This window comes from Pecten maximus, chromosome 5 (genome assembly GCF_902652985.1).
Source record: "Pecten maximus chromosome 5, xPecMax1.1, whole genome shotgun sequence".
NCBI lineage: Eukaryota > Metazoa > Mollusca > Bivalvia > Pectinida > Pectinidae > Pecten > Pecten maximus.
Window position 1 is genome coordinate 18,088,738 of NC_047019.1, and position 27,999 is coordinate 18,116,736.

The window sequence follows — 27,999 nt, forward strand, 5'->3', positions numbered from 1 at the left end:
TAACGTCTCAACTATACCTTGAGTGGCATCTGACCAAGATTTTCATTCACTCTGTATTTTAAATGATGCACGTGTGTCAGTAGGATTTAACTCAATGTTATATTTATTATTAATGTAGACACCTATTCCCAAAAAACATTTGAAGATGATAAAATCTGTTTCATGAAAGAAAGTGTGTCAAACTGTCTCGGATTTTACTTATTTCCGGGGTATCGTATATCCGTGAAACGTATATAGATAAACAGCTCAAAAATAATTATCATATTAACTTCTGTGTTTATCTTCATTAAATTCCTTTCAAATCTGCTCATTTACGTCAGCAATTCATTAGTTAGGTACGTGTATGTAATGAACATCACAGTTTGCGCATGCGTGTATCAGATATTTTCCGTGGTCCATTTACATATAAAGTGAAGCACTGCATTAGAGATTCCCTGTAATTAGTGCGTATTTCCTGTTTTAATTGCAATTATGAAAGACTGAGGTATTGATTCTCACATTATATAATCATTAGAGTATTTATTCTATCATTCAACATATTTTGGGTGGTTTTTTTATGATTTTTATGTTACGAAAACAAGGGCTTTAAGATATATTTTAAACTAAAGTACGTTTAATGCCCCACATTAGACAAATTAATTAAGGAATGCATGTAAAATATACATATACTTTTATGTCTATCCCATTTTGGATATTAACTGCTGTGGGGACCAGTAATACAGACAGAAATCTGACCTTACAGCTAATAAAAAGAAACAAATCCAGACTGACTCATTGTAAAACTGATAGTATTGGAAAACGGAACTCTGTGGTTATAACATTCATTATACAACCCTGGTTAACAGCAGAGACAAACAAAATCTAATTAGGGTTGACTGGCGGATATTGCTTAAATAGGGTTTATGTGAGCGGAAAAGCAGTCCAGGAATTGCCTGGGAACCGACCCCTGGTCGATCCGGTCGTCATGGAGTCACTTCTATCCGCCGGAAATATAAGGATTTCTAATACGAAATAATCTTGTAGGTTCAAAATAGTTCCATTTATCACCAACTAGAAATCGGAGTTTAGCAGTTCATTACATCAAAATCAGCTTCGCTAGTAACTGATAATTTCACAGACATCATACAACTAAATAATTATCGAGATTTATGGAACTTCGTTCTCTTGATAACGAATCGGAACCATTGATGCTATTTCATTTTAGGTTCATACATAGTAACTCATAGTCTTTTCCTTGAGTTTAGTTTTGTAAACTTCCCAATCATCCAATTAATTATCTTTTGATTTGTCACCGGCTCAATGGTGGTACATTATGATACAGAATAACACAAAGCATCTGTATCACAGCAATAATTGAACTGAAACTTTTGATACCAAGGGAAATAATATATACCTAACATGACATATTATTTTCGTTGAGTGACATACTTAATCACGTTAACTATAAATATCTACCTTATCACGCCTGGTGATTTACATAATTTCTCATATATAATATGCCATAAGTATGTTGTATGCGTATATAAATGTTCATTTTGATATCACTCGTGACCTGATAAAAGGCAGATAAACATGTATGAAGTATACTCAAAATTCTCAAGATGTTTGCTTAACCTCGCCGAATTTCTGTTTTGAACATGTCTCGACCATAGTTTTACTAAATCGGACAAGAAGGATTTATAATCAAACGCCAAGCCAGGAAAACGGTATTTATCACCAGTACATCTATCTCCTGTGGCATGGATCACACATAATAAGTGTTACTTCTTCATAGCAGAATTATACATGATGAGTAGAGAAACAGTTACTGTTGTATTAAGAGGAACCCATATGTAATCAGTAGTTTACTTGAACTGATACACGCCTTTTTAAAAGCTATTAGTTTAGCATAGAAAAAATGTATAAAGAAACAAAATCTCAAAGGTCATTTGGGGATGTGACACCAATGAATAATGGCGGGCACATGTTCATTAAAATATAGTTAAGAATTAAGGTTATTTGACGGAGTAAAGTTTATGTACATTCGTAACACGCAGATATTGACACAACGGCCTATCACACAAAGGTGAGAATGTTCCTGAATTTATCTCTTATTGACACGATCTCAGGTTGTGTATCCGATATGTATTCTGACAGATATATTATTATAGTTTATGGCGTATGTACTATCCGGTGTTAACTACATATCAATACTAACGTGTTTTAGCAAGACGTTGTCTGTAGGTAGGATAAACTGGTGTATACAACGACAGACATTCGTCCATGTCCTCACACCACGAACAGATACAAAGTATAGAACTGGTATAGGAATATAGTTTATAGTATGAAAGAAAAGTCTCGCATTTTCTCATATTTCAACTTATCAAAATCAAAGAAAGTCCATTTCATATATCAAAAACGACATACGATAGCTTAATAACAATAGGCCGGTATGTTTACTACACACTGATGCAACAAAATATTGTCCTAAAGTTTTCATTATAGCTCGGCAAGGCTCACAAACAAAAATAAATAATTAAAAAATAAAAATCGTTCAATCAATGAAAACTCGTTTAAGATCTTTTATATTCACCAGTTTTCATTGAGTCTTCGATTAAAAATTTATATTAACATGGAAATTTCATAAAATTAAAATATTTCTACCACAAGGAACAATAATAAATGAAAATATGATAACAGGAATATGGCTATCGGAAAGATAGTCATCTTTTCCTTACGAATGTGAATGATATATAAATGTACACATTTTTAAGCATCTGACTACGATCAAGATAGCAGTAACCTACTTCTTGTATGCGGCACACCATACAGACCAACACATTCCGGAATCACATACAAAAATAAACGGAATATACAATATGGTGTCTTGTAGCTGACATGAAACACGACAATTTGTTTATTAATCACGTTTTATTAATCAAGCTGGTAGTTTTTAATACTACGTCATATAAAAACATTGCATCACTATTACTTTGTATACATATAGTTAAAGTGATCTAAATGTAAATAACATGCGAATGGAGCATGCAGTAAACCTTCACTTGATACTACAGTAGCGAAGATAAAACCAACACCAAGTTGGTGTTACATATAACAAACAGTAAATAAAATTACAAAAACAATATACGCCCGTCGAATACCACATAGTGCTAAATACTATCTGACATTGAGATTAGATTCGAATCACCTTTTGGGTTGTTAGGTGGCATGCTTTAACATCTACCTTTACTTTCACTACAAGATAACTGTTCAATTTTCTAACAGTTGGAGGAATACAAATAATCATTTTACACCATTTCAAATCATGATCATAATGCATAATATGTTTTAAAGAAATCCGTAGCCTGTAGAAAAAGTAGGAGATCGGACAGGATGTAATTATATAAAAAAGGAAGAAAATAAGGTGGGAATACCTTTTGCAAAATAGTCGAATCAAAATGCCTCTCAGAACATAACATGATTAAAAAGCCTACGAAGTTACACAGAAATCCATTGAAAAATGTAGACAAGAAATCAAATACTGAAATGAATAAAAGGGTATTGCAAAAATAGTGGAATCAAAATTCGTTTCAGGGAAACACAAGTGCATATCATGATTATAATGTATACCGAATATCAAAGATATAGGTCGATAAAATGTAGGGAAGATATCCAGACAAACAACAGTTTACTCCGAGTTGGACGAACGGACGGACGCACGACGCTATATCATAATTCTCTCTGCAAATTTTACGGGTGCATAAAAAGAACGCCATGCACTTAAACATTCAGGGTGAATATTATCAAACACAGAAACGAATATCATCAGAATAAGTTTACGGGTGGCTAAAAAAATGTGATGTAGTGTATATGTTTGTTGATAAAAAACAAATTCTTATATTTAAATTTGGTCCCAGCGGTAAATCCGGTAAACACTATGGTATACTTGCAATGAATATATATATATATAGCCAGCTATCTTAACATTCATTTACCATCAACCAGTTTTTGTCTCCATCTGTCTTTGTTAATACAACCTGCTAGAATTGCATACGTAAAACGTATTACGTACCATAATTCAAACACTACATACCTGTACAGGACTCCCAATGTAAAAAAATCTGTTACTATGAAAACTAACGTTTTTGCATCAAATAAATGATAACGTGTTACCCTGGTTACAAGTAATGACTAATACTAGGAATGGCTTGTGTATAAATAAACACGTAACGAGCTATAACTTTAATTGGTGATCACATTAGGGACAAATGACTTCAGCTGAGTAATTATACCACAAAGTAATCCGTACGTCATGCACTGCTTTAATCACCGATATCCTAAAACGTTTATGCAACGTAACAATAATTGAGATATCCAGTGGCCTTATAATACAGATATTGATATCAGGATAGTCATCAGTTCACTCTAAAATCGTATTCTAACTGAAATATAAAAAAAAGAAATAAGCATATACATATATATATATAGACTGGCACGAATACAAAACCTTGATCTGCGATGTAATGTAGCCATAGAAACGAGATAGTCAATGGTTAAGATGTTTATTACATGACCAGTCAATCTAGCGAAGGTTTATTTGTATCCAGTTAAAAATACATAAAAGATAAGTTAACAGATTACTAAAACTAAAACATGTACTTATGTACAAAAGCGTTTTTTACGTTAAAACACTAGATCATATTCTCAAATCAATACAAGGTAATTGTGATACAATTTATCCTTGCAATCTAAAATTACGTATTGTTACTCATCACAAAGAATGACCTTAGGCATGAAGAAATCTTCAGGTGAAAGCAATATCCCGATCAAAGTATTTTCAACATCATTTATATTTTGTTATTAGCTATTCAATCATAGGGAACGTGATAATGAACCGTTAAATAGAACGCAACGTTATTCTATGCTATATTCATATTTTAAATCTCGAACAGCTGATCAGAAGTGAGATTTAAGTTGTTAATCGAGAAATGATGCGAATTATTCATGTATTTAACAATGACCCTATTCACAAAGTCTTGCATAAAGAAAATTGGTATAATTTTCTACAGGATATAAATATCCTATCCTACATAATATATGTTGAATTTTCTTGTTTCGTGTGTAGTGTTTTCAAGGGTGTCATCAATTTACAACATTTTAGCCCGACATTGATACTTAGTATACAGACTAAAGAAGTAGACAGCATTTAACACGATAACAGTATTGGCGACATGGGGAAAATATAGAGCCCCCTTAATTCTATTTCCAATACCTTTACTATGCTGTTATGATTAAGGCTGTATTCCCAAGGGTGCTATTATTCCCTTTTGTTAATGATGTAAAAAAGCAGAAGAATTAAATACATATATATATATATACATATTGAAAACAAAACTAGAGAAAATGTTAAGCTTTAGATTTTGACAAATAGTTTATTCTATTTGCTTGTAAACTTGTAACAATCTGAACAATCGACAAATACCTTTCTATCATACTGTGTTCATTTGTTCGGCATTATAGAGAATATAATTTCGTTTTCGTCAAACTTCACCTATATTAGAAATTCGTGGACTAGACAAAATGCAATTGTTCTTTTGTTTTCTTAATTATATGAAGTGTAAAGAAAATTAAATCCATAGACACCAAAACTGTGTAAACATCATATGTTAAAAGTAAACGGATTCGGCAAAAAATCGAGACAATGTAACACGGCTAAGACCTACAAATGTCTGATGACGACTAGAGTATATAAGCAATGTATCTATTACAAGATATATCAGTTAATAGGAATCTGTCATTAAACATACAATTAATATATAGTATATAGTTTTCATAGTATGTAAGTATATGCAATTATGAAGGGGCTGCTAACGATTACCTACAGTATAGTATAATGGTTGTTTGCAATGTGTGTTCATAACCAAACACAGTCAATAACGAAAACAAGCTAAAAGATCAAACTAACAACCTATATAATAAAGGAGCCTTTTATAATTGTGTAGACTTGAGAATTAGTTAAACCTATTGAATGTGTAAAGTAGCACCGGTAACGAATGTACAGCAAAGAGATCTACAATAGATTCATATTATTCTCTGTAGGTACAAGGTGCGTAATTATACAACCACAACGGACATATTCTCACAATGAGAAAACAATAACAACGATATGGCATTAGTGCTATAGTAATCGAACAAATTAATGTCGAATTTGCATTGACATTCATTGGGAAGACATATTCAGCATAACCAACGTTTATGATCCACTCAAAGTACAAAAGATCTGACACCACCACTTTCTTACCTTAAAGAGAAGCTATGATAATAATACTCAATGGGCAGTAATAGCGAAATGATTCGTAAACTTATTTCAAAATGAATACTGAGGCAATATAATCGATATCGCATAAAAAGAAACTACATGTAATTATAATTTTGTTATTTAAATTCACGTTTAAAGGAAGTTCCAAAAGATGCGAAATCTACAAGATATGAAAATCAAATTGAGAATAAGTTGAACGTAGTATTTAATAAGTATTCCCAGAAAAGTTACTTTTTAAATAAAACCTGTAAATTCAAAAGGTGGAAAACTTTGGAGATTTACAAGCAATTTGAACATTTGATATTAATGTAATCACATCAAAATTAACAATAAACATATAAAAGTAGAATACATCCTTCGGGTAGTAGGCAGCATTTGAAAAACATAAAAAAAAACACCCAAAAAATCCTAAAAAACAATACTTGGAGGTGGGATTTCGACGAGAAAATTGCATTAACCGATTTGCGATGGACTACTCGCACTTAAATCGGTTGTTTGTTTCTACGGAGCTCAGCATCCTTGCAACAGCCAAGGTTATGAGGACGGTTACTAGTATGGACTTTTTTCTCCGCATAAATCTTGATAATAATATAAAAAGAGGGACCTTGTCTGTGAAAGGGTACGCGACCCAGCGGTTGCGTGTAGCCTCTAAACTTCACATGTTGTGCCATGTCTGGTGCTGATTGGCCATGGACGGGTTGTGGATCATGGACTCCATGGAAGGTACAGACACGGGCGGAAGCGGCGCTATGTGCTGGGCGAAGTTGAGAGCGTAAGCGGCATTGTAAACTTCCTGTTCGTGCGAGGTTGGAGGTGGCAAAGAGTGTGGTGTAGGATGGGGAGGCGGGTGGGGCAGATGTTGTGTGTGCATGGTGATTGGAGAGAGTGCGGATCCCGGGGAGTGTGACTGATGAGTGGATTGAGATGTCTGCGGTACCGAGTACACAGCTGACAAAGGCAAAGTCTGGGCAAGAGGAATTTTCATTGCTGCTGAATGAGGTACAGCATGTGGTATCGAAAGAGCTGCAGAATGTTGTGTTGTCTGTTGCACAAGATGAACAGCGGTAAGAGAAACCGGATGTGGTTCAACAATCGGTATCGGATGTGGAGAGGGAAGACCTGCCTGCGGCGGAACGGAATGCTGATGTTGTGGCGGGATTTGCTGGAGCTGTTGGTGGCTAACCACCATGGAATCGGGAGCCGGAACATGCACTGTCACAGTGTGATTTTGAGAGTCTACCTCAACCTCGGGGTTAGGGTAATGTGTATGCTTGGAAGATGACCCCGTATGTGTCATCATGTGTTTTTTCAGGTCTTTGGTGAACATGAACGATTTTTCACAGATATGACACGCCTTGGATTTATCTCCCTTATGGTTTCTTACATGCGTACGAAGATTGCTGCTGTCGGCAAAAGACTTTCCACAGATCTCACAAGCGTATGGTTTTTCACCGGTATGGATACGGATGTGACGGTCGTGGTTATGTCGCTCACGAAACACTTTGCCGCAATATTCACACTTATGCGTCTTGAACGAGCACGACGCCAGCTCCTCTGCACTCATATGCTGAGCGACCATATGTGTTTTCAGGGAAGACTCCATCTTGAACCCCTTTCCACAGTGTTTACACATGTGCTCGGGATGTTCTGCGTGGACAGACTGATGATTACGGAGATGAACAGGACGATGAAATCTTTTCCCACAAGTATGACACATGAACTTTTTAAAAGCACTATGGATGATTTTATGATTCCTAAGAGTATCTTTGAGACGGAAGGTGGCGTTGCAGATATTGCATTTGTACGGTTTGTCGCCAGTATGAACCCCGGCGTGGTTGGTCATTTGTTTCTGCGTGCGGAACGCCTTTCCACACTGATCACAAATAAACGGCTTCTCGTTCGTATGAGTGAGATAATGAGAGTCTCGATTTCGTCGCTCGAGGAATCCCTTGTGACATACGTCACATTTATAGGGTTTCTCAGGTAAGTGTATCTTGGCGTGTCTCCTGAGACTCTCCATAGTGTTGTACCTCTGTCCACACGTTTTACAAATGTACGTGCCTTTCCGGTCGTGTAGCTTCCTGTGTCGGTACAAGGCCACTGGACTAAGGTATTCCTTACCGCACATTTCACACGCGTGACTCTCTCTGTGATTGTCATGATTCTTTATATGGATTCGATAGTTTCTCAGGGCTGTGAACTGCTTTCCGCACCGTTCACACGTGTACCAAGGACGTCCAGCCTTGGGTTGATTCTGAACAGGCTCGAAAGGAGGTTCCTCCTTCTCGATATAGTGTGCAGGTCCAATGTCCTCCTGTTCTCCTTCGGTGGCAACAAGCTCCCTACTCTTGTTAAGAATTTTTACGTCATTTTTGTGGCAATTCTCGTGACTTTTGAGAGAGTAATACGACCCACACGTTCTTCCACAGATGCTGCATTTGTACGATTCCGAATTGCCTTTACCGGGTCCTTTTTCTCCATGGAAAATTATGCCGTGAATTTTCAGTCCGCCTTTACTCTTAAATGACTTGAAACAAAGGTCACACTTATACGGCTTCTCGTTTGTGTGTCGTACTATATGTTTGGCAAGGTTGTCTGAATCACGGAACGCCCTACCACAAATGTCGCATTTGTAGGGACGTTCGTCAGTGTGTGTCAACATATGACGTTTTAAATTAAACCTTGTTTTAAAGGCGGCGTCGCAGGATTCACATCCGTATTTCTTCCCGCCTTTATTAACATTTAAAATCTTTCCAACTGGAATTGGCACGGGTTTTTTCGTCATATTAACTTTATGAATTCTCTTTTTATGTCGAATCATTCCATCTCTAGTTTTGAATTTTTGAGAACATATGTCACAGTTGATTCCTCTATCCTTTGAATGTGATGCCATGTGTCTGTCAAGTTCGCTTTTCCGGGTGAAACATTTCTTACATCTCACACACGGGTGACTGGTTTTGGAGGCATGATCTTTAACGTGGCGTACTAGAGTCAAGTAACTTTCAAACGCAGCCTGGCAGTGAGGACATTTGTGAGAGTTCACTCCCTTGGCAGTAGATCGCGTATCACGTCGAGCCTCTCCTGAAAAAACATATACAGTAACGTTTATCAATATGATCTAATATATGGTTTAAATACTGTTTACGTTAAAACCCAATTTCTTATTTCAAATTTTAATTACGTCGTTTTTTTTTTTTATTAAACATTACAATGAATCCGCCTGTGGATTCCTTTATGGTAAGGCCATTCCAAATTAGGACTATAAGATACACAATGTAAAAATTATCGTCAGTTATTCCGGAAATTTTAACCAACTCTCCGAAAGAACGACGGTCGATTAGTAATGTTTAATATGGACACTGTGTCATAACTACTACATTTGTCTTGACGATATCTACCAGTAATGATGAAGTAATAATCCAGACCTCACTGGAATACTTGTTGTTACCAACAGAAGCAGTAGTACATAACCTTGCTAAGTGAACGTGACTTAAAAAAGAGTGGTCGGGTGCACGTGGCATAGTGGTAACACACTTGCCTTACACCTAGGCGGCCGAGGTTCGATTCCCCGATCGGACGCGAGAAGGTATGGGGTCACCTGCCCGACCACGTATAGTAGGTTTCCCCCGGGTACTCTGATTTACTCCGACAGTAATTATAAGAACCCTCGCGCGCTTCCATACGGGCCAACAAGCGTGATTAATATATATAACTTGTTTCGAAATTGTTGTAAAATAAATAAAGTTTACATTAAAATAGTACATCTTACATTATGTATCCTTAGTAACTGGTTTACAGTCTGTACGACTTATTGCTGGGTTCATTGACTATATGTATTTATCCTATATCCCACATATATATTTATCCAGACTATTTATGTATGTAACGTATAATGCATGTATTTTCTTTTGTAGTATAAATGTACACAGTATAGCAATAAAAATGGTAATGTGTATCAATTCGACCATATTTATCTGTGTTTTACGTTATGCTAAAAAGTCTTATGTTCCCATGACTTTCCAGGAAGAGTACACATTATTCAATACATTATCCTATCCATCCAGAGTACACTGTATGCAATGTTACCCTAGCTATAGCCATCCAGTGAGAGTACACAATATTCAATACGTTATATCCTAACCTGACAGAGAACATTATATTCAAAGTTGTTCTATCAGAGTGTACAGTATTCAAAACGTTATCCTATCCAGAGTATATAGTATTCAATAATCATAATATCCACTATCCAGACAGAGTACATTATATTCAATACGATTTCCTATCTAGAGTATACAGTATTCAATACTTTATCTTGACCCGAGTATATAGTATTCAATAATTATTCTATCCAGACAGAGCACATTGTATTCAATGTTATCCTTTTTAAAGTATATATACATATATTCAATAGCTATACTATCAAAACCGAGTACACGGTATTCAATGTTATCCTTTCAGACAGAGCATAAATTATTCAATAAGTGATCCTATCCATAGTACATAGTATTCAAAATTATCATATATCCTTCCACATATAGTACACTATATATTCATTCAATATTAATCCTACTCATACAGAGAATTATACTATACCTTTTTCAATAAGTTATCCTATCTAGAGTACACAGTATTCAATACGTTATCCTATCCAGAGTACACAGTATTCAATACGCTATCCTATCCAGAGTACACAGTATTTAATAAGTTATCCTATCTAGAGTACACAGTATTCAATGTTATCCTATCCAGAGTACACATTATTCAATGTTATCCTATCTAGAGTACACAGTATTCAATGTTATCCTATACAGAGTACACAGTATTCAATGTTATCCTATCCAGAGTACACAGTATTCAATAAGTTATCCTATCCAGAGTATATATTCAATAGTTATATAGTCCTGAGTAATCTGTATTCAATATACTATCCTTTTTGTTGTGGAAACTGGGCCGTAAATAATTAAATCAATTTTCCCTATGGCAATGTTCATGAATCAAAGTTATCAGTTCAATGAAACTTCATCATTCCTGTGAGTGATGAAGAGCATTTTACATAATGACATCACAAACTGATGTATTTTAAACTAGCGGAAGTCCAGACAAACCAGTGAATAGGGTAACAAAATCACAAACAATAGAAGATGTGCATGCATTTATTTGACATACAAATGAAATATTCAGCAAATACAGTGTTTGGTTTTATTCCATACGTGCATGCATAAAATAATATAATTATCTACATTGATTTAAGTACCACGTACATAGCACAGTGTAAAATTGCACTCTAAAATTAAACACAATGTAGTAAACATCAATTGTGCACAACACACAACTTCAACATATACTCAACCAATTACATATTGCTTGCAATTCTCTTAAGTCATAATTATATTCTAAAAGGCTGAAGACACTGATTCTTTAACATCTAAGGGCTATAATTACTTATGATTCATTTCACTGATGAAGTTAAAAATAATGAAGTAGAGTTTTTTTACAGGTTATATAAGAACACTGGCAATCATATTTGGAATCATAGTCCAGCTATATATCCATTCTGATTTTGAAATAGTTTTCTGACTGTCAAATGTTTTGATATAACAAAATATATGTTAAATTAATTCTTTAAAGTCTGAACTGAATTTTTACATCAAGCTAAATCCATGATTTTTGAGTTATCAGAGTTTGAAAATAACAAAGTTTGACAGTTCATTTATTCCAGAAGAAATTCAGATAAGTAGGTATATATAGGTAATTAAAATTAACAAGTATGTCCCCTCTAGGTACATTCATGTAGTAAGTAGCAGCAGTGTAATAATAAGCTTATTATTATCAGGAAGATTTGATGGGAAGCATTTCAAGATATTGAAGGAAATCCGGTAAAAACAAACACTTTTATGACATTACCTGTCCAGACATTCATACAAGTACAATCAATGATAGCGAAGCTCACCGGCAGCAGCAAAATCACACTATGTGCTATTTTTTTTATGTATGGATACGCATTTTGAAATTGTCACATAACCTCACTCCTAGACCTCTAATGAATGTATAAACCAAAATAGAAGAGTGACATGTGTATACTTTTGCACTTACAAGTTTTCCAAAAACTTTAAAGTGGGTTTTGGTGGCAAAAAACTAAGTTCACAAAATGGTAAAATTCGAAAAAATTATAATTTTTGTCTGCATGATTTTGCCATAACATCACTATCAGATATCTAATGAATGTATAAACCAAATTTGAAGGGCGTTAGACGTGTACTTTTGGACTTACAAGCTTTCCAAAAGCTTACCCCAAAACTTAAAAAATTCTTGTGGTGGGATTCATATTACTACATGTACATCCTAAAAAAAAATTTATGACATTACCTGTCAAGACATTTGTATTGCTACATGTACATGAGGGGATGCTTAGTTTTTGTAACCACAACCAGACACCAATGCTGTATTAATCTTAATTGTTTTTCAGCCCACCACCCCGTATATGATCTATTTAAAGTGACACCTTAATCCACTGCCCCACATTTATATGTAAAATAACATACAATACATCATGCAGAAATCACTGGAATTCCTTTCCTTGTTTGATTGAAGCTTTAAAGCAAGAGACCACTCCAAAATAGTTTGTGCAATAATGACTAGCTAATCAGCAGTTTATAACAATTTGCATTTCAACATATAAACTAACGTTTTAAACTGCTTGTTTCAATATCAATGAACACATTATACTTGAAGTGAATGACCCTTCAACATGAATGCTGTTGCTCAAAAATCAAAACTTTTGAAAATTGAGATTATATACATGTAGTATTAAAACTAAATGCAGTGTGATAAATTCTGCACACTAATGGCATTTAGGACATGGACCTCTATTGGTATGAACCTCTATTGTACTACATTCAGATAGTGGAATTTCTAGTACACAATGAAAATAAATAAAATATATGAAAAATTGCCACTGTGACATGTACAGTACATGTGAAAATATATATGAAGATTTGTTTTTTTTTGTGCATGTTATCAAATCCATTCCAAAGTCAACATGAAAATGTAATTATACAAACTCTGATACCAGATATACCATAAGAATATGTTAATATACAGTTGTATAAGCGTGGTATAGAGTAAATCTTTTATCAATGGCACATGGATATGTATATATGTAGAAGTGACAAACTCAGGATTTCTGAGACAGGGTTAACGTTGGGTACACCAGTACCAGTTCTATTTTCTTACCTTTACACTTTTCTGAATAAAGAAAGGCCTATATCCTATTTTAACAGAAAAATCCAAATAGTAATGAAAATTTATATCAAATGGATGCTACATTCATATGAACTTTTCATAAAATTGATCAAGTGATGTTTTATTTCTAAATTAAAAAGGTAATATTTTGTGATTTTAAAATAAGTTGTGTCATTTGTTTTCACACAAATGAATTTAACACCAGATAAAAATACCGCCAAATCTTTTTCCTGATGTTTTAAGACCATAACTGAAGCAAAAAGCAAATGTGGCAAAAAAAAACCAGAGACCCACAAAAATCAGCAGTTTTTGGTAATTTTTCACAGCACAGTGTATAAAAAAAAGTGTATCAATCATGAATCTAGTATCCTATAAAATTGACAAATTATAAATAACCGGGTATATCCGTACAGGAAAAATATTTACATACATTTTTTTTATGATGTAAAATTTAAACTTTATGTGTGGATAGATTATATATACATGTATATATAAATGTGTAAATGTTCTTCAAAGCTATCATTTTCTCCATTTCATTTCCATTGTCATATAATCTATAAATTAAACATACGGTATTCATATGCATATTATTGGAAATAACATACTGGTTATGAGTTTCTAAATACCACTATGTATACAAAATGTGTCGTTTCATGTTATTCTCTAATATACATTTTATCAGACTTAACACATTACATTATACAAGGAGTAAAAAGTTTAATAAATGTCCTAATCTTGAAAATACCAAATTATGACACACATAATGTATATATATCTTTGGGAGAAAATATTTCCAAAATACTGAATTCAGTATAAGTACTGAACAATTTCATCCTTGAGAATACTGAGATCTCACATTCATAAATATGGGATGTAATTATATATATATATGTATATATAATTAGGAAACAAGATGTACATACATGTACAGTTATAAATGTGTGAAACTTGCATAATATTCATATAGTAATTATTAAGACTAGATTTTCCACTGGCAGTACATTATAGTACACATACAGAAAATGTATGATAAATAGGTACATTCACTGTAATTTAGACACAAGAGTATATATACAAGTTGTTTTATATATATATGTAAAAGTTAACAATACCCCTACACAATATTAACATGCATATGTTACAGCATGATACAGTATGAACTTATTACTGTTTCAATCATATGTACATGTAAATATGCACTACACGATGAAGTATGATATAATTACTGTATATATAATTATATATATGTATACAGTAAGACCAAAATGACTTGAAGTATTGAACTTAATAAATAACCGGAGATTTATTTTGTACACGCTTCTTCCTTCAACTTATCAGTTACACTATTACATTACCATATTTTTTTCTCAAATGAGCTCCTCCCTCTTGTGCAGAATTTGTTTTCTACAGGTTGAATTGGTGATAGTTTATTTGTGAATCATGTTTTGGTTACTGTTTCAAATGGAAGATTCAGAAAATTCTGTATCACTTAAGAACAGGCTTGCTTGTGGATAGGGGCTTATTTGGGGATAAAGTTGGTACACCAATTTGGTAGTCACTCAATTTCAGTGATCGATCTTTCTATATACCAGTATATGGTTCCCTATATGAATACGGATCACTCGCCTGTAATCAATATGTTAACCAATTGTCAGGTCATTTTGTTCCCCTATATATATGCCTTACATTATACATGATATGCACATGTACAGTAATATCAATAGATTACTCGTAGATTTAAAACATTCAATTTCAGTATCTGGCCTTTCTACAACTAAAAATTATAATATTATTCTGATTTTTACTTTTTAAATTCAAGTATATTTCAAATCAGGTAAAAAAAAATTAAACTTTTGTGCTGTAGTTCAATGTGCAATCACACAAAAGTATAAGCAGTTTTGGTATATCTACTTTGTATACAATGTAGTGCATATATCTCAAATATAATTCTTCATATATATACAAAACATACAAAAGATATCTTGTTACATGGTCATCCATGTCTGGTGTGTAACAGGGTGAGATGATGATGGCATAATGGACTCCATATGTGTCACTGCTACTGGGGGGAGTGGCTGCAGATGCTGGGGAAAGCTGAGAGCAGCATATGCTGTGTTTAATGCCTCTTGATCAGCGACAGACATAGCCTGCTGTTGTTGGTGTGGTTGGGGAAGAGACTGTGGGTGTGGCTGGGGGAGAGGCTGTGGGTGTGGCTGCAAGATGGGCTGAGACATAGGTGGAGCCACCATGGTATCCTGGACGACCATCTGGTTCTGTATACTAGGGTTGTGTAACCTTTCAGTCATATCCTGATACAATGGCTGCGGATCGTTGTCCGAGTGTGTCAGCATGTGTTTGCGTAGGTCCTTGTTGAACATGAATGATTTGTGGCAGATGTGGCATGCCTTCGACTTATCTCCTTTATGATTTCGAACGTGAGTGCGTAGGTTGCTGCTATCAGAAAATGCCTTACCACACAACTCACATGCATAAGGCTTCTCACCGGTGTGCATCCGCAAATGTCGGTCGTGGTCTTGGCGCTCTCGGAATATTTTTCCGCAGTACTCACATTTGTGGGTTTTAAAGTTACAATGTGCCAACTCTTCAGCTGTCATGTGGTGAGCCACCATGTGGGTCTTCAGGGAGGTTGCCATCTTAAATGCCTTTCCACAGTGCTGACAAACGTGTTCCGGCACATCCATGTGGACAGATTGGTGATTTCTTAAGTGAGCAGGTCGGTGAAACCTCTTGCCACAAGTATGACACATGAACTTCTTAAAATCGCTGTGGACTAATTTATGATTTCTGAGTGTGTCTCTAAGTCTGAATGTCAGACCACATGTGTTACACTTGAATGGCCTCTCTCCGGTATGAATGCCCTGGTGATTCTTCATTTGCTGTTGAGTCCTAAAGGCCTTCCCACACTGGTCACAGATGAAGGGTTTCTCCTTTGTGTGGGTCAGGTAGTGTGAATCACGGTTCCGTCGTTCAATGAATCCTTTATGACAGACGCTACACTTGAATGGCTTATCCTCCAGATGTGTCTTAGCATGCCTCCATAGACTCTCCATGCTGTTATACCTCAATCCACAGGCTTTACACGTATAGGTACCATCCTTGTCGTGCAGCTTGCGATGTCGGTAAAGTGCAGTGATGTTAAGATACTCCTTCCCACACAGATCACAGGCGTGACTGACACGCTGACCAGCATGGTGCTTCATATGGTTCTTGTAGTCCCTGTTACAAGTAAACTGTTTATCACACTGATCACAGCTCAGCAGATTCTTCTTGGCCCTTGTTCTCAGATTTTGTCCATCTTCTTGATCTGTGCCAATGGTTTCAAAAACAAACTTTTCATCCATTGGTTGGGTCGACATCTCCATAGATGAATCTAACTCCATCCCCGATGACAAATCTTCAGTTGAATCTTCTATGTCAGCAGATCCATCATTCATTTCAACAAGTTTCCCTGACTTGCTCAGGACTTTCTCATCGTTCTTGTGACAGGCTATGTGACTTTTTAAAGCATAATAAGATCCACACACCCTCCCACATATGGCACATTTGAAGCTATCACCTTCAATCTTACTGAGACCTTTATCTCCATGGAACACGATGTGGTGTATTTTTAGTCCGCCTTTACTTTTAAATTGTTTGTTACAATCCTCACACTTGTATGGTTTATCTGTACTGTGTCGGACAAGATGCTTGGCAAGGTTGTCAGCGCCACGGAAATTCTTGCCACATATTTCACAAGAAAATGGACGAGAGTTCATGTGAACCATCATATGACGTCGTAAATTGAATCTAGTTTTAAATGAAGCCTCGCAAGTATCACAGTCAAATGACTTTGGTTTATCGAGAGTTTCTGATATCTTCGCTGAATCTTGATGAATGAATTTTTTATGCTTGGCGACACTCTCTATTGTTTTAAATTTCTTATCGCAAAGGTCACAAGGTACAAGTCTATCTTGAGAGTGGGAAGCCTTGTGTCTTTGTAGCTGGCTAGCTGTGGTGAATTCTTTATCACATTGTGGACATGAATGTCTTTTATTGAATTTTGTATGAGTAGGAAGATGTTTTTGTAATTTTGCCATAGTTTTAAACCTTGATGAACAGTAACGACAACTAAACATTTCTCTTGGTTCTGCGATTTCCAGAACTCCCTCCTCTGTGTCAGATGTGTACACATCAGCTTTTTCATCTGTAAAAAGAAAAACGAAAGAATTATGAAAAAATATCAATACATTTTTTTGAAAATTCAGATGTTGTAATGTTCGTGAATTTTCAGAAACAGATCTGCTTCCTTTAAAAACCATGATATAGATATGGTTTAAGTAGGCATTTTTGCAACAATATTTGTATAACAGCCTAAAAAAGGATGTTCATCGCTGTTTATTGCCAAGAGAAAGCTCAATATCATTTTATCAAAACATCTATCAGTTTAAAACATGGTAATTTTTACAAAAACTCATTTTGGATGCAGCATATGAACAATTTAGACCAAATTTAATTTTTATATTCCAAGGGAGATAACTAGAACCATACAATTTGATTAAACTCACCTGAGCAGATTTTGGCTTTACTTCTGGATAAATTCTTTCCTGGTCTTCCAAACACCTTGTAATATCTCGATAAATTTGGCAAAACGTTACGACACATTTCTTGTTTTAGTTTATATGAAGCATCCAACATGCATTTTGTCACAATTGAAAGTGATGTATTTCTAAAAAAGACAATGTTGTCCATAGTGTATTAGTTTTGGCAATGAACATCCCGAAGTCCCTAACTACAAAATATCTATGTAAAATCTTGCACAGTCAATGCACATAAAATCTTGTCCATTCAGCTCCATAAGTACTTATTTATGTGAGCATGCAAAACATACTGTTCAATTCATGAGATTATTTGAGAAAAACCAGTACATCTTATTGACTTAACTAGGTGTATTGTATCTATATTCTAATATTATAATTGTAGGGATATTTCATTTTCTTATCTTAGAATCCAATCCAATACACAGTCACAGGTGTATCAATAAATGAAGTGGATTTCGTTAGTTCAATTGGCTTTAGTCAGAAAAAGTGACAAAGGAAAATACTGGACAAGGTGTACTTTTGGATGGTTAGTGTAAACTGTGATATAAAATAAAAAAATCCAAACTGCAAAACTGTCATCTTTTTTATAAGCTTTCAAAATAAATTGTCCAGAGTTAAATACTGTTAGCTATATATATACCTTCAATTTCAAGTCTTCAGGAAAATCAAGAGACAAATTACTCAAGACATCAGTTAAAATTCATATGATAATAGTCAATATCTACATTAATTATATAGCGTATGATTTTATTTGTGAAATGAGCATTATATTGATTCCAAGAATTTAATGTAGACCTCTATACCTAAATATATATTGTTATTATATATTGATGTGAATATTGATAGTGTTTATGTTTATGAAGATATCACAAACAAATACAGCTAATTTGTTGAACAATGAATTACTGTTTGTCTGAACACTCACAATAATTCCAAGTATTTTTGTGTTTTTTTTTAAAAAACACAATGATTTCAAGTTTCTTTTTTTTAATGACTGAAAAGTCAAATAATGCTTAAAGTATGTAATTACCTTCTCCATTCTTGGTGCTATCGTCTACCGTCTCAATGGCATTGCCCTCTGCTTCTACACTTTCTACTTTCACCGACGATAACTTCAGTTTGATTTTCTTCAGTGGTGTTTTAGATTTGACGTCCTTTTCTGGTTCATTGGTTTTTGATACCAACTCTACACTGTAGTCTTCATCTCTTTCATCATCATCACCCCCAACACTTTCTAAAGGATCTGCAAAATCATCATCGTCCTTGTCTTCGTAACTGTCTTTATATGTAGCAGGAACTTTTCTCTTTCGTCTAGGACGTCTAGATGTTGTTGGACGGGCGACGCTGGCTCTTGTTACACGTTCAGGAGTCGTTTGGACATCAGAAACATTGTAATTGTCTGAATGATGAAAACATGTAACGTTAATAATTGAAGTTTCTCATATATAATTCCTAATACATACATGATGAAATTTGCCTACACATAAATTGTCCATTATCATCATAAAACATTTTAGCAACATTTGAATCATCAGAAATTTTAAATACTTAAACCTTTTCATTCCAGTATCAATGAAGAGGTTGAAAATATTTTACAACATTGTTTACAGAAAGTAGATTTTGAACCATTCTACTAGTCAACTGATATCTTATTTTATATTTTCATTTCACAAATTAAGCTCATCAGATAAATGTTGAATTGTTGTACCATTCAGTTACTTACACCTATATAAGACTGTATATTTACAAATAATCATTTATTCCAATACGTTTCATAAATATTGGCTCTTGCCTCTACATCATTTTTTTTCTTCAAATAATTAAATGTTGCCACAAGAAAAAACAATTTTGTATTTCAACACAATTACCTCATTTGAAACCAACACAAGTTGAAATGCTAAAACTCTTTACACGTACCTTATAGACTTCCAGACGGTGGCATACAGATGAAAATATGGACACAATACACTGACACTTGAATTAATAATATAGATTGAGTGTATATCTTACCTTTACAGAACTGGAGGAAAGTGTCAGTGATATCTCTGGCGTACAGTACGCCGACACTAGAGCCGAAGTGGGTCACTTTTTCCTCCGATATACTGGCAGTTAAAATCAGGGACTCTTCACCTGCCAGCTTCAGCTTTTCACACTGTTTGTAAATAACCCATTACAGTATAGTGTTAAATGTGATGCTTATCAAAATATCTTTGCAAATTTTAGTGGAAAACCAATTTTTGGACAAGAAATGTGTATGAAGCAAATTTCAAATGGATGGCATTTGCTTTCTTGATTAAGCATCATGATATATTGCTATTAAACTCATTTATAACACCAGAAACACTTCATTCAGTCCAGTTTATTTATTGCCTATTAATTTGGATTTGAATACACAGGACTCCGACCCATTCCGTTGTTTAACTGCTTAATCACCTTTTTAACAATTTGGCCCAGAATTGTACTGTAATTAATCAATAATCATACCAATGTTGATTTTTGACAATCGATTACAAAGATATAAGGTAATTCTTTACTTTTTCATTTGGTCTGTCAAACGACCTTTACAGTAACAACTTTTGGGTTTGTGCTTTCTGGGAAGGTCATGAGAGTTGACATACATGTTACCATACAGTATATATAGTTATGGTGATTATTACATAAATGTTATATGGACAATAAAGCAAATATATACATAATTATTATATAATTACTATTAAATATATGATATATATATATACACACCAGTGCTTCAATGTCACTCCTGTAAATGTCAGCCATGTTGTCAGGCTATGGCTCCAGCCAAAATCTGTTAGTTTTGACGTCACTCCAGATCTGAAAATTTATGTATACGTAAATTATTAATGGTGATCATATGCATGGTAATTAATTATAATTGCAGCATATATCATAACACTTCCATTGTGAAAACAAATAGAACGTCAATACTGGATTCAATAACCTTTGTCATTTCAAAACTGATGATCATGATCGATCGTGTAAGGTTTACGGTTATATCGCAGTATATCGTATGGGTTTTACCACTGCCAGCTGGATGCTGTCAGTAATAAAAACGTCAGCGAATGAAACTGTTTCAAATCATGTAATAATTTCAACTGAGGGGCTGATTATTAAAAAATATTGATCTATTTTTTTTCAATAATTTTAACTTAACATGATTATTTATTATGAAATTCAATTGTAAATACATTTTATCAAATGATCATGTGCAAGTGCAACAACTGGTTATTTGATAATTTCAACTCGAACTGATTATCCATCATTTGATTTTGATATATTTTATCTATAGTTGAAAGCTTTCCTTTTGAAAATAGTGTAAACCGATTTAAATTCCACTATCCACGATATACATAGGTATTTTTGTCCGTGTACAGTAGACAATATAGAGTATGATGTTGATATTGGAATTTACCAGCATCACTAGGCCTACATACCATATAGGAATACATTATACATCATTTTATTCAATCGGAATCCACAAATTAATTTCTCATATCTGTCTACATCAAAAATGGAAATGTCTTTTGCTATTTCATTATGAAAACTTCTGCATATCAAATCAGCTTGGCCAATGGCATTATCAAATTAATGTTAATATTTATAGATCTATATTCTAGGACTAGGAGTACTAGTGTTGTCAACCAGTGGCAATGCATGTTTTCGAAATATGCAATATTCTGTGAAGAGTATATTTGCCTCACTACTGCACAGGGACATGTCTAGTTTAAGACTAGATATATAGCACTAGACATGTCCCTGTGCTACTCAGCCTACTGTCAGTTATCTTGTACATGCCCCTAATGGGACCCTGATTGATGTTAATAAAACACAATTTACAACAAGCATCAACCACTTGCCACGGTTTTTTTTAAACGATTAAAGTGTTTAAACACGCGATAACGAACCGCATTGTACCACAGGTCTTATAAAATTTTATAACGGTATGAAATACAGTGAACACCGGTTGATCGACCTTGAATCATCACTCCAGCAGCTACGTGCGGTCAATAAATACTTGCCTGCGTCGTCCATTGCGGCGCACAAAACTGGGATAATACTATTGGAATTCAGCGACCAATTGGCATTTAAATGCAATTTCTTGATAAAATATGATACCCTGCACTATAATGCTAACGTGCCATGAACAACTTACCAAAATATAGATGGTTTCCTCACAATTAAGAAAACAACAGGCTCGACATTTATCTGACGAGCACCTGCGCCAGCAATATGGCGGCAGTGACTGGTGGGTGGTTCCCTAATGAAAATCTAGCCCATGTAAAAGTTCCGCCCGGATCATATTGCCAAATATATTTATGTTGATCATACTAATTATACACGAAAGTCAATTAGTCATAACTACATGACTTAACAGTTGTCGTCGTGGATTACTACTCTAAGATGGAAAAATAGAAATTAAAAAAAAAAAAAAAAATTCATGGCCAGTGTGGGGGTCGAACCCACGACATTCGCGTTATTAGCACGACGCTCTAACCGACTGAGCTAACCGGCCGATGTATAAATTTTCGACATTCTTGTTACTTCACTACAGACTACCTCATTTAGATTTGATAGACATGTCTCTGGTTTTACTAGCATTTATAGACTACTAAAAAAATGTGTTAATTAGAGTCTACGTCTAATAGAGTTCTTTGATTGGAATATAGACATCTCTCCTAAATAACAGATTTCAATTTGAAATAATGTTTAAAATGCTCTGCAAACACTCCTTTTTTTTATAATAAATGCATGAGACGACGGGAGGCAACCCTGTATTTCTTGTACTGTCATCATCAGATGTTCATCCTATGCCTCGTTAATGATGTTTTAAAGCCGCTATAATTCTCTTGTCATTGTTTATCAAGCACTATGCTGTATATATCTTGATCTTTAAAACAAATATTATCTTATTAATATTCTGACACTATACTTACAAGTGCATAATACTTTTTTTACTTCCTTTGTCAGCAATCCTGTACCTGTCCTATCACGTAGGCCTACAAATATTTGTTCCTTTAAATCGTTGAATATTCTTCATTCCTTGCTGTTTTCTAACTACCAAATAGACAAATGAAAATTATTTAATAATGAATAATAAAATAAAAAATAACAGAACACTATATATCTTCCATAATTTACATGTATCTCATGATTATTACTAGTATCACATTTCTATTCGTTATCATTTAATCATTATTTTAGCTTCCATTTTATTTCCACGATCTAAACATACAATATGCGAATGCTTTTAAAAATGAACACATTTCGATACCACTTTCCCGCCACCGTAGCATATGATGTCCCTTGCTCTATATACAATATTTGTATATAAGTTGAGAAAGTATGTAGCTGTAGTATCATTTTTTTCGTCCTTCAGAGATAGGAAGGACATTGATTATATATTAGATACAAATCCAACTGGAAAACATTTCCTGCGGGGTACAAACTTAGTTTAGGGCTGAATTGGACTATCAATTAATCATTGCTATACTCTCGAATCAGTTTCCAATGTAGTTCAAGTCTTCTCACTTTGTCAACATTCTGAATTTTGAGATATACAAGTAAGGTTATATGTAGGCCAAGTGAGACTAGGTGTGAAAGGTAGAACAATAAGAGATAATTACAGGTAAGGCCATTGACTGCTTCATAAAGCTTCTAACATTTATGAGAATGTCATCGTGATATATTAAGAGAAACAATTCAAGATATTCAGTAATACATGTATTTTAATTTGACATAGAACATGTTTTCAATAATAACACATAATCAACCAGATTTTCAATATACAGTGTACACATATAAGCATACACGAGAAAGGACACATAAAATAACTAGAATTTGAACATAGCCACTATTTTTCAATTATTTTAAATAAAAATATTTAAGGATTAAACTGTCTTTTTTGGTGTCTATGGTCGATATAGATGCCAGAGCTTTGCAAAAAAACGTGTCATATTGTGCGCTAACACAACTAGCGCACAATATGACACGTTTGTTTGCAAAGCTCTGGCATCTATATCGACCATAGAACCAAAAAGACAGTTTAATGCTTATGTTTACATTCTCGACACATTGTTTTTGTTATTTTTGAAAATTACAATGGAGATAGCATAAAAAAGGCTAATATTCAGCGACTTCGTCAATGGGGTTCAACAAATGGACAGCCTTTTTTCCAAAATTCATTTGTTACATGCAGATTGGCAAACAAAAACGTGCATTGAAATAACACGAAAAACACACAGTCTGTTCAATTGTTTTTATTATTTGTGTAACAATATTGTATAAAATTTCTTTTTGATACTTTTTAATTAACACAAAAAAACGACGTAGTACTGGGCTTTTTCACATAGCCATATGATTGTTTACGTTAGCTACAAGTAGTTACGGTGGGTGAATATATTCATTCGCGGCATGGATTGTTGTCACGTTTTGGGTGTCAATTATGCTCATATAGACTGCAAATCTTTTTACTTAGTTTAAAATATATATATATATATATATATATATGACACATAAAGTAACTAGATTTTGAACATAGCCACTATTTTTCAATTATTTTGATTATAAAAAATATACATAAATTAACTAAACACTAAAAAACATATATAAGAAGAGTTGAACTAATTTAACTCATCGCTAGAATGGTTTTTCACGATGCATATTAAACAGTACATGAATTCACTCGCTTTTCGAGTGCAACACAGTTAACGTAACTACTTCTTTCACTGTAAATGTAGCAAATGAGATACAGTATCAGCATAAGTAAGCACATCAATTTGTCCATTTCTGTACCGGTCCTTCAGATGACTTAAGCGAGAGTCAATGTGGCGGTATTTCCTCTTCTTTGGTCTTTGTTTACCTCCTGCCGAAAGCTGGAACATCTTGGCTTCATCGGTAGCTTGAATCTTCTTCAGCAGTTGAACAGCAACACAGATGTTTGGGTACGCATGCTGACAGAGCTTGTTGACCTTGCTGTGCCATCCCTCAACATGATTTGTTGTTCGTGGCCATCATCGTCGTAGTGGTTCCACAAAACTATGTGCTGTCCCTCAATCCAAGTTTCCGTAACATAGTCCTTAAATCGGGTAGTTTCAGGGCTTATGTCTTTCGTTGTCGTCAAGGGCAGAACACCACACATCCCCAACTTGATCAAGGGGCACCAATGGTAGCACACCTGCACGTCCAACTAGAGTTTTTAGTTCATCATCCTGTCTGTAGCGTCCAGCCAGCCCACATTCTTGTACTTTCCTCCAGATGCACTGTGTGTTATGGAAAAAGCATGCTTTCACAGTCACTGTAGGAAACACGGTTTCCACGGTATTCCTCGCTGCTATCTCAAAATCCAACATGACTGTCTCTGGAGCAAAAACTAAGTTCCTCTGAGCCACATATACTCTAAGTAAAATAAACAGTCTCATGTACGTCTGTCGGTCTTGTTCGTTAGTAAAGAAAACACCAAGGGGAACACAGTTGATTCAACACATCCGTGAAGAGAATATAACTGGCTAAAAACTTCAGGGCAAGAATAAAATGTTCCGTCTCCAAACACAATGGAAGAATCACACAATTTTCTCAGACTGTCATCAGTAGCAAAATCATAATTAGGTGACCATTATTTTCAGTATCATCACAGAGTAGAAATCTCTCTCCTGCTAGCGTTTCTGGCCAGCCGCCCTGTAAGTCAACTTCTTGTTGCGTAGAAGGAAGTTTTGGCAAAGTCTTGGAACGGGCTCTGAAGAGGGCATCTTCGCTAGCCAAGGCTTCTGATTACGTTACGCTCCACGAACCCTTGGCAGATATAGGCGTCAGTTCTGGCCCTCTAGCGGTGATTCGAAATTACCACCCTTCACGCATGAAAGTTTCGACCAATCAAAACAAGCGTTACCGATTTACTTCATCGGTGATGTTTACAAACACATATCGAGGTTTGGTGTCATTTCGATGAGATATGTGATCAATGACTTATATGAATTGATCAAACTCTGCGAATGTTCCCCCAAAGATTGTGATTTTTGTATTTAGGTAAAATGCCATGACATAGTCGGCAATGTAGCTCTGTACTGGGTGCCGCATTTTTTGTTTACTGCGAAACCAAGCCAGAATGTAAAACGCGATTTGATTGGGTGCCCTGGGATTCCAGGGTGCGACGGTTTGAACACGACTATATCCGCCAAGGATTTGTGGAGTGTAACGTAATCAGAAGCCTTGGCTAGCGAAGATGTGAAGAGGGATGATCTGCAACTCTCAAATGTAGGAATCTTCGAAATCATCTCACCAACATCATCATCAAAGTCTCTATCAAGTTTCCCTAATGCCTCATCAAAGATAGTTGGTATAGCAGAGATTTGTTCACGGCAACGTTGATTTGCGTCATTAAGAAACACATCTGCTGCTAATTTGATAGTATCTCCAGGATGGTTATGGTTACGTCCAAAGTTAACGGGAATGTTGTTGAGTGTTGTAATTGTGACCGGGCACTGTTTTTGTCCGCATCTCTCATAAACTCTGCCATTACGTCTGGTCCTGATGGAAAACTTGAAGCCTGCATTAAGGAGATAGTGCCCACCTCTTCCATTTTCTGTGAAGTTAACGTTAATCTGTGCATTTGCCATCACAGAATAAGAATGAGAAAAAAGGTTTAACACCAGACCTTTCATGTATTCTTTGTAATTCCAACCCAACCAAGCCAACAAGAAAGGGTAACACCAATCCAAGCTATGATGTCTTCTTTCACCACATCCATTTTTGATTAATATGAAATTATAACAACACTAGAATATTACGAAAACAGTTACACATTTACCATTATTTCACAAACCGGCTATCGAATGATAAAACAAAATTGAAAATAATTGACAATTCTATAAACAAGCTATAAAAGCAGTATAATGATTAACAAACAACTAATTTGAGATGATGTATGTCATAATTACTGTTATGCCTGAATACATTTTATTTGCATGGTTTGTTTTCTGAATCCATCATTTTGTCAAAAAAATTACTATTACTGTTCATACATCTCTTACTGAAAGAGCAATTTACACTCTTGAGATGACGGTTTCATTACAGATGTGGATTCGATAAAATTAATTGATTAATTGGATATATCTTAAGTATCCACTGCAAATATGTAAGATTCATTATAATAAATTTACCACATCAATTCATTTAAATCTTTTATTTTTCTAAGTCATATCAAACTGGTCATTTTCATATGTTTTCTATCATGAAAAAAAAGCAAAAAAAACTATAGCTGAAGCTCCCTCAGGTGTAAAAATTAACATGTTGGCCAGGTAATACAGGTAAATTTCAGAATGCTGGCTAAGTGAGAATTAGACAAAGTTGAAGGGTATACATATCTAGGTATATTCTTTAACTTTAATGGCAGTTTTTTTTTAAAGCAAAGAAAAAAGTTGCTGACCAAGCACAGAAGTCAACTTTTGCTATTTACAAGAAACATAGAAACATATCACTTCCTGTAGATCTCCAATTGAAAATATTTGATTCATTTGTCATGCCAGTTTTATTGTACTCATCTGAGATATGGAGATTTGAAAATATAAATATAATAGAAAACCTCATTTGCAATTTTGTAAAAACATACTTAAATTAACAAAGTGTACAGCTAATTTTATGGTCTATGGCGAACTAGAAAGATACCCTCTTGACATTGAAATCAAATGTAGAATTATATCGTTTTGGCATAACTTGATAACCTCAAAAAAACTGTCAAGTAATATCGTTAGATTGATGTATACTTTACAGGAAACTGGATCCATGTCGTGTAAATGGCTGTCATACGTTAAAGATATTTTATCCCAATCTGGCTTAAACTATTCTGTA

The 27,999-nt window shown here is 34.6% G+C and overlaps 1 protein-coding gene and 1 non-coding gene across 4 annotated transcripts; both read right to left on the reverse strand.

Moving 5' to 3' along the window:
* Window positions 1-2,895: 2,895 nt before the first annotated feature.
* On the reverse strand, window positions 2,896-22,413 carry LOC117327379 (zinc finger protein 708-like). Of its 3 annotated transcripts, none has more exons than XM_033884325.1 (5): window positions 22,310-22,413; window positions 20,881-20,970; window positions 20,149-20,290; window positions 19,169-19,537; window positions 2,896-9,379 (listed from the first exon to the last, which is right to left on the reverse strand). In XM_033884325.1, the coding sequence occupies exons 2-5, from the start codon at window positions 20,914-20,916 to the stop codon at window positions 6,954-6,956; spliced, it is 2,973 nt and encodes a 990-aa protein (XP_033740216.1). In that variant the 5' UTR covers window positions 20,917-20,970; window positions 22,310-22,413; the 3' UTR covers window positions 2,896-6,953. The 3 variants fall into 3 exon arrangements, with proteins under 3 accessions (XP_033740216.1, XP_033740217.1, XP_033740218.1); XM_033884326.1 differs by lacking the exon at window positions 2,896-9,379 and adding an exon at window positions 11,436-17,744; XM_033884327.1 differs by lacking the exons at window positions 2,896-9,379; window positions 20,149-20,290; window positions 20,881-20,970; window positions 22,310-22,413 and adding exons at window positions 11,436-17,744; window positions 18,106-18,266 and having other exon boundaries at window positions 19,169-19,271.
* Window positions 22,414-22,595: 182 nt separating this feature from the next.
* Trnai-aau lies at window positions 22,596-22,669 on the reverse strand. Its single transcript has one exon. It is a non-coding gene; the product is annotated as a tRNA-Ile (tRNA).
* Between the last annotated feature and the right edge of the window lie 5,330 nt (window positions 22,670-27,999).